Source organism: Pygoscelis adeliae, unplaced genomic scaffold, assembly GCF_000699105.1.
Source record: "Pygoscelis adeliae isolate BGI_AS28 unplaced genomic scaffold, ASM69910v1 Scaffold267, whole genome shotgun sequence".
Taxonomy (NCBI): domain Eukaryota; kingdom Metazoa; phylum Chordata; class Aves; order Sphenisciformes; family Spheniscidae; genus Pygoscelis; species Pygoscelis adeliae.
Window position 1 is genome coordinate 1,817,086 of NW_008825150.1, and position 7,332 is coordinate 1,824,417.

General features: G+C 39.0%; 1 protein-coding gene across 1 annotated transcript in view; it reads left to right on the plus strand.

The window, feature by feature from the left end:
* RELN (reelin) overlaps positions 1 to 7,332 on the plus strand; it is a 305,627-nt gene that overhangs the window by 53,460 nt on the left and 244,835 nt on the right. Inside the window, exon 3 of the mRNA XM_009328375.1 lies at positions 1,304 to 1,414. Coding sequence (XP_009326650.1) covers positions 1,304 to 1,414 — 111 coding nt within the window. The remainder of the gene's footprint in view (positions 1 to 1,303; positions 1,415 to 7,332) is intronic.

Consider the following 7,332-nt stretch of genomic DNA (forward strand, 5'->3'; position numbering starts at 1 on the left):
CCCCTCCCAGCTTCTTGTGCACCTCCAGCCTTCTCAGTCGGTAGAGCATGGGAAGCTGAAAAGTCCTTGACTAGTGTAAGCACTGCTCAGCAACAACTAAAACATCGGTGTGTTATCAACATTGTTCTCATCCTAAATCCAAAACACAGCACTGTATCAGCTACTAGGAAGGAAATTAACTCTATCCCAGCCAAAACCAGGACAGCAACCTAATGTTAGAATACTAAATTAAAAAAAAATGGACAGGAGATTATTATGAAGCAAAGAATGTTGTGTGCTGCTGTAGGATTAGAGAAGTCATTCTGGCAATAGAGGATATTGCATTTATATAATGGGAAAAACATAAACCTGTCACTTAATAAAATAGGTCTTTCCAAGATAGAACCACTGAAGCTGATGACAAGTATACAGTGATACAATCTGACAGATACCAAAGTAAAAATGTGAGAATTAGTGTTTGCAAGAAGTAAATAAATATTGCAAGATTTGTCAGTTTTAATAAAGAATATATAGATTCCAGTGTTACTTGTAGATGCTATTTGGATTATTACTTTACTGTTAATATCTCAGAGTCTTTTAAAAATACATTCATGAGTTATTTAATACACATAATCTGTAATGACCCAGATGCCCATATAACTTAAATGTATAATACTATAATATGTATGATAACCATAACCTGACACTCTGTTCAAGTCCAGAAAGAACATACCATAATCCTGGCTATTTCACTGCTTTTACTATATTCTAATGTCTTGACAATTACTTACAAGCCATATATTTCAATGCTACATGTTACTAAGTCATTGTGCATTTAGTGTATAGCATAGTTTTGTGCTTCTAGCAAAGGCAACTTCCCAAGCAGAGATGGCCACGACCACCCTTCTGATGTTAATTTCAGATCCTGTTGTAATGCTCAATTTGTGCCTGGTTCCTGCTGCAGATGATTACTGGTACATGCTTATGATTCTTTTAGGAATAGAAGCTGAGTCAAACACCAATAAATGCCAGTCGCTTACCTCTAAACCAGTCAATTTTCTTTAAGTAAACCCTGAGGAAGTTGCAGAGGAGCAGGCTGAAACTTGGCACACACAGCTTGAATGCTGAACAAGTTGTTTGGGAAATTACATGGGAAAGCCAATTTAAAGTCACTGAAGTGTCGTAAGTATTGGGGGAATTAGATGAATTCGCTGTGCTGAATAATGGGATCTCATTCAAGTGCAAGAGTCTGCCCACAGAATGTGTATGGGATCTTAAGTACTGCTTATAAATAATTACATGTATTTTATTTCTCTCATTTCAGTGACTATTTCAACAAGTACCTTCTTTGACGGCTTACTGGTAACTGGGCTCTACACCTCTACCAGTGTTCAGGCTTCCCAGAGCGTTGGTGGTTCCAGTGCTTTTGGATTTGGTAAGTCCAGTGTAATTTACATTCTGCAACCTGGGGTAATGAATACTTGGTTATAGAGAGGGCATCAATAACAACACAATTACTGAAACAGGTTAATTTAGGCTGAGTAATCAACAATACATGGAAGTCAGCGGAAGTCAATGAGATAAGGCAGTGGTGGCTTTTAGACAGCTTTTATTTCTTTCTCCACTTTTTTTAATCTTTGGTCAGCCCGGTACTGGTATTCTGAATTATATGAATTTTAAGAGAGAAAAGCCTCAACAACTAAACTGGTTAAAATAGCCATTTCTAAATGGTGTGATGTTCAGTATAAACTAAAGCATTTAGCCCAAGCATCTAACTATTCTTGGGCTGAAAAATTGATTCCTTTGAGCTTATGTCAACCTACTTTTTCCATTCACTTAACAATAGCGTCTTCCTTAAAACCAGAATAGTGGTTAAGGTATTTTATATAACCAAGTATTTTCCACATATGAAATACAGAATTGTAGTAAAAGGGGTAGGACAGGTTTTGCAGAATTATTATATATTTCAAGTTCTGCTGTTGCATTCAGTGGTAGCAGCCAGGTCAGCTGTGCTAAGGACAAGTGCTTCTGAAAAATCTCTTCTAAATTTGTGCAAGTAATTTACAGCTATACCTTCTGCAGTTTGTTATTTGGTAACATTTTTTATATCCTTGCAAATAACTGAATTGTGGTCCTCCAATTGGAGGAACTTGGTGACCCCTAACAAGCAATCTGGGGTGAAGGTACAAAAACAGGTACCAGTCGTATGCGACACCAACTGCACTGCACTTGCAGTAGCATGTTTAAATGTTCATTTGTGCATTAGGGTTAAACTTCAGCAGTCTCTTCATAATAATCTTTCATAGTAATTATCTCCATTATAATACGTGTGAAACAGAAGTGGCCTGGGCCTGTGGATGTCATACAGCAGACATACATTGGCTGGTAAATGAAATAATGCAGCATAAATAGCACATTATTTAAAACTGTATCGAGGAATAATTTGAGAAGGGCTTTGCCTCTGTGAATAGCACCACCAATCGACCTCAAACCTTTTGCTCGGTCTTTCAAAGAGAAGAGCACGGCTGCCCCAGCTATTTCATGTCTTACGTAAAATGCACCGAAAGATCCACTTTTCTGGAAGAAGTAGTACTGCCGTTTCTCTTTTCTCACTGTACTCTTTACAGGATGAACAGGATCTGATGGAGTAAGCAAGAAGGAAAGCACTTATCAATGTGAAATTTTTAGGATGGTCAAGTTATGGCAAGATATTATCTTGCCATAAAATAGGTGTTTGTATCATGTCGCTGGGGACATCATGGCCCTGTACGGCAAACTCACTGGGCAAGGTATACAAGCCATTTTAATCATATCTAAATATTTAAGAATGGAAATTAAGCAAAATTTTAAGAACCTAAATAGCTTTGTGCATTTACAAAGTACGTCTGCATTTTCTCCTAAATTTGTATCTCCATCTGTAGAACGGGGCTGCTATAGTGGGTGTCTCACTGAGACAGATGTTAAAGTAACATGTGATGTGTGACAGGAAAAAAGATGTGGCCTTTCTTACCTTGCCAAAGGTCATTTTCTAGCTCTTGATGTGATACTTTGACCATTCAGTTGCTGATAAGATAACCAACAACTAAACTGGTGACACATGCATTCTGTGGACCAAAAGAAGAGCCAGGCCTACAGGCTGGGAAAATACAGCAGCCAAAGAGGTGCAAAAGCAGTCACGCGTGGTTGGAGTTACCTTATATTGCTCGACAATGCAAATTCTCAAACATCATGCCCAGGGGGGGTCTGCTGCTCAGTCTCGAGCATGTTTCCATCCATGACAGAGAAAAACTGCTGCCATATATGACCTTTCTTTTGAACTTTCTGCAGGAAAACTGTGGGGTCAGTTGTGTTATGGTCGTTAGTTATGCAACATTTTAAATAAAAATCTCATTTTGCTGTTTTTCTTTGCTAGCTCCTAAGCTTGCATATATGTTGGAAAAAAAAAAAATCTGAATGTTTCAAAAGAGCTGATGCTCTTGTGCAGTATCTTTGCAGTCACAGTAAAAAGTAAACAGTGAAGGAAAAATGGCAATGGCTTTGAAACTTAATTTTATATGAATGTTCAATTAATGATGTACTGATGGCTCCCAGGACTGAGAACTACATAAACATTTCCGTTCTTTACTCTGCAGTGAGGGATGAGAAGGCTGGCCTCTTCCAGAAAGCATTTAGCATGCAAATGATTTGCTTTTTGAAACAACTTGGTAGTTTTAAAAATTAACAGTATTTTAAAAATCTACCATCTGCAGTAGAAAAAGAGGGTAGTGTCCACAGTATTTAGTGTATTGTTTAATAAAATAGTAGATGAGAATGGCATTGTTTTGTTTTCTGAAGAAAACATAAAGCGCTTTCTCCAGAAACCCTGCGTCCATCTGTTGTGTCATCATTTCCAGTTAGCAAAGAAGCTGCTCCTCCTTTCCAGCAAGTGATGGTGATGTTCAGGTTAGATTTAGCTTGCTGGAAATGATTTTTTTAAAAATGTCAGCCTATGTCAGGTTCAGAGACCTCAGTTCAAAGATTTATGTGGTTTATCACAGATTAGACAGAGGGGGCTGAAGCTGGGCCTTTAAAACCTGAAGACAGCAATATTCTGAAATTGGGTTGATAATGGTTGCTTACGGAGCAGGGAAGAATATTTTTTTTCTCCCTTGCAATATTACCATTGAAATGCTCTTGTCTGCATCACACAGGAGGTCACGCTAGATTATCATAATCTTCCAGTCTGCCCCGACAATATGAAGTCTTCCCAACATACACATATCTGTCTTTTGTGCCATAAGTTACTGTATTGTGGCTACAATTATCTTTTAATTACCCAGTTTAGGAAGTCACTTCATGGAGACACAATCATTGTCAGTTATCACAGCTAGTTAACCGTGTCAGGAAGCTTTGAAGAAAAAAGATAAAATACGTTAGTGCTAACAGAGTTAATTCTAAGGGTTGTTTTCTTTCTCACTATATACCATGTAGCCAAAGAAATAGTTCCTGGTTTCCTCTGTGGGATTATACTGACATGAAACTTCCTGAAATTTTTATTTGGGAAACCTTCTAACAACTCTTTTAGGGAGAAATGAGTGAGCTTTTGGGGATAAAACTTAATAGTCATCATAAATATTAATCCTTTGTCCCAAGCTGAACTATCATCTGGGTTCAGATAAAGGTAAAACTAAAACTGTAAAGCTAAAATTAGAACGGGAGTAAAACATTAATGTGTACTTGAAACCTCACTAAGCAAGCTGTGAGGATGCTTTAGCAAAGAAATAATCCTTAAATTGAGCTTTTAAGAATAGCATTTCTTTCTTCCTTAGATCCCTAAGTTGCATGCCCCCAGTACCATTTCCACTCTCCTTTCCTGATCAGATCCTGATCAGATCACCTAGGACTCATTTCCACGTCCTTCAGCGTTGCCTGCTGAAGGCTGAAGAGCAATCCTGCTCTTCATCTCCCCCTTTCTCAAGCCACACTGATACCCCTCAGTGTCATTCACACCCTATGTCTCTGGAGACGCACTTTGGACTCCCATGGGATCTCTCCATCTCCATGTGTCCTTTCCTTCTTCTACTTTTGACTCTGAGGGTTTTTGTTGGCATTTGACCTCTTTTTGATAGCTTGGGGCATCTGTTGGCCTTCCTCTGGGGTTTATCAGCCCACCAAGGCTACCCTCCCATACAGCCAGGATGTACATATGGTCATTTAGGGGCTCTCACTGCTTGACTTCTTCAAAATATATAAGAGGAAAGTGGGAGACAGGAGTACTAAAAAAACATGTTAGAAAGCTACAAATGCAGTGGTGGGTTTGATGGGAATGATGGCTTGCAAATGAGACCAAGGTTAAATGGGTTTGGTGGGTGGTAGGGGTACTGGTCTGTATCTTGGGATAAGTAGGAAAATGCAGCTCAGCTCCTCCAAAGCCATGTGCACTGGAAAGCAAGGAATGCAGCATCATTTCTGCAATTAAAGGAGAAGATTACAGCGTAATCCCTCAGCAGCGATAAGGAGTGCTGTGTGCGGAGGACCTGAATCTGTCTCATTACACGGGATTGTCCCGGCTGACAGGCTGGTTGAGCAGACAGATGTGCTGGGCTGTGCACATCAAAGCTTGCCTTTGACCTGCCAGTCACACTGTGTCTCTGCACATTCAGACTCTTCCCAAAGCTTTCCAGCTCCCCAGTAGATTTTCACATCATGCACACATGACAAATTTTTTAAAATTTAAGTTTGGTGTAATTAGTTTCTTACAAACTACAGTGGAAAATGTAAGCCTTTATAGTTAAGCCCCCCCAAAACTAATTTTATGCAAAATCATAATTACTATATTGATATTTACCTTTTAAAAAATGCAGAATAACCAAGTAATTTCATGATAATATTTATATACGCATTAACATTTCAACCTAAATTGAAAAGGTTCTTTTGAAAGTCCATAGGCTCTATTATGGTAGAGACAGTGGATTCAAAGCTTTCATTACACTGCAAAGTGTTGCCATAGGCCTAATTGGCTAACAGAAAATTTTTGGTTTATTGTCTGTGTAAGTTTATACAACTTGTAATTTACTATCTTTTAAAACAGATGTCTCCTTTCTACTGCGAGGTCATAAACTGCTCGTGAATTTTAGGTTTTGTTTAACTCTGTGGGCTACTTTGTAAGAGACTATGAGAGTGATGCTACCTGGAAACATTTTAGTACCTGAACAGGGGAATTGCATCTGCTAGAAAGCAAAAAATAAAATGTGAATTATCGTCTTTCTTCTTTTGCAATTCTTTGTTTCTATACTGTGAAAGTGATCACACCTACTGTAAGTAATACATTGAGTCTCCAGGATTTAAAAACAATTCTGAATAATTACTAATATTCCTTAAAATATGGTGAATAATAAATTTCCTAGAGGAAATCCTGGGAAGAGCAGTCACCAGAAATAATTTACTTGGCATTGCATTTTATCTTATATTTTTTTCTTTTTAAATTATTCTATTGCCTTTTGATAGGATTAAGGCAGCCTTCACATAATCCTCTGCTTGGTATTTTGGTTACATACCTGTTTGCATAGCAGACCAAAATCAAAAACCCCTTTCCATTTATAGATGAAGGATCATTTTGATCCAGCTCCGGATGAGTTGGGAATTGGGGAAAAGGATAAAAGTTGTTCCCTGGTCCCGTATTCCCCTTTGGCTCACAGGTCACAAGCAGTCTTAGGGCAAAGTGACTGTAGGTGGGTGTCATTGGTGATGCTTCTTGTTTCATCCCCAGAGAAAGAAGGGCAAAGGGGGTGCCTGGGTGGCTGAAGGGCACCCACAGTGTCATCTCCAAGAGGATACTGCTAAAAATGCTCTGGTCGTGCTCTCCAGCTCTGCTGGTGCATCGCTCTGGACCAAGCGTTGGAGGCACCTGAGGCTCCCGCTGCTCCTGGATGGGGCATGCAGTTTCGAGCCTTCAGAGCCTTGGTTTTGGCATCAGTTTATGCTCAAACACTGATGGTTCCGGGGTAATGTTTTGCTTTCAGATTTTGACAGATAAAGGAAAATATCCCTCACTAACACTGTGAGATGGAAAAAGGCCAACTGTTGGATTTTTCTTGTTAGGTGAGCCTATAAAATTGATCCCTTCTGCTCAGTCTTTGCCTCTCCGTGCTTGTTCACAGCTTTAAAAAGTAAGGAATAATCGGTAAATGCCAGCTCTTAAAAAAAATTTTCAGCTGTGTACATGCTACCGCTCTTGAAGTGCAGTTTTAGAACTTACTGAAATTGCTGTAGATCCCTGGTTTACTTTGTGACAAGCCAAATGGGCTCCAGGACCTTCCCTTCACACCAGAGATATTTGCCAGAAACCAAACAGATGGTAAACTAGGAAGAAAT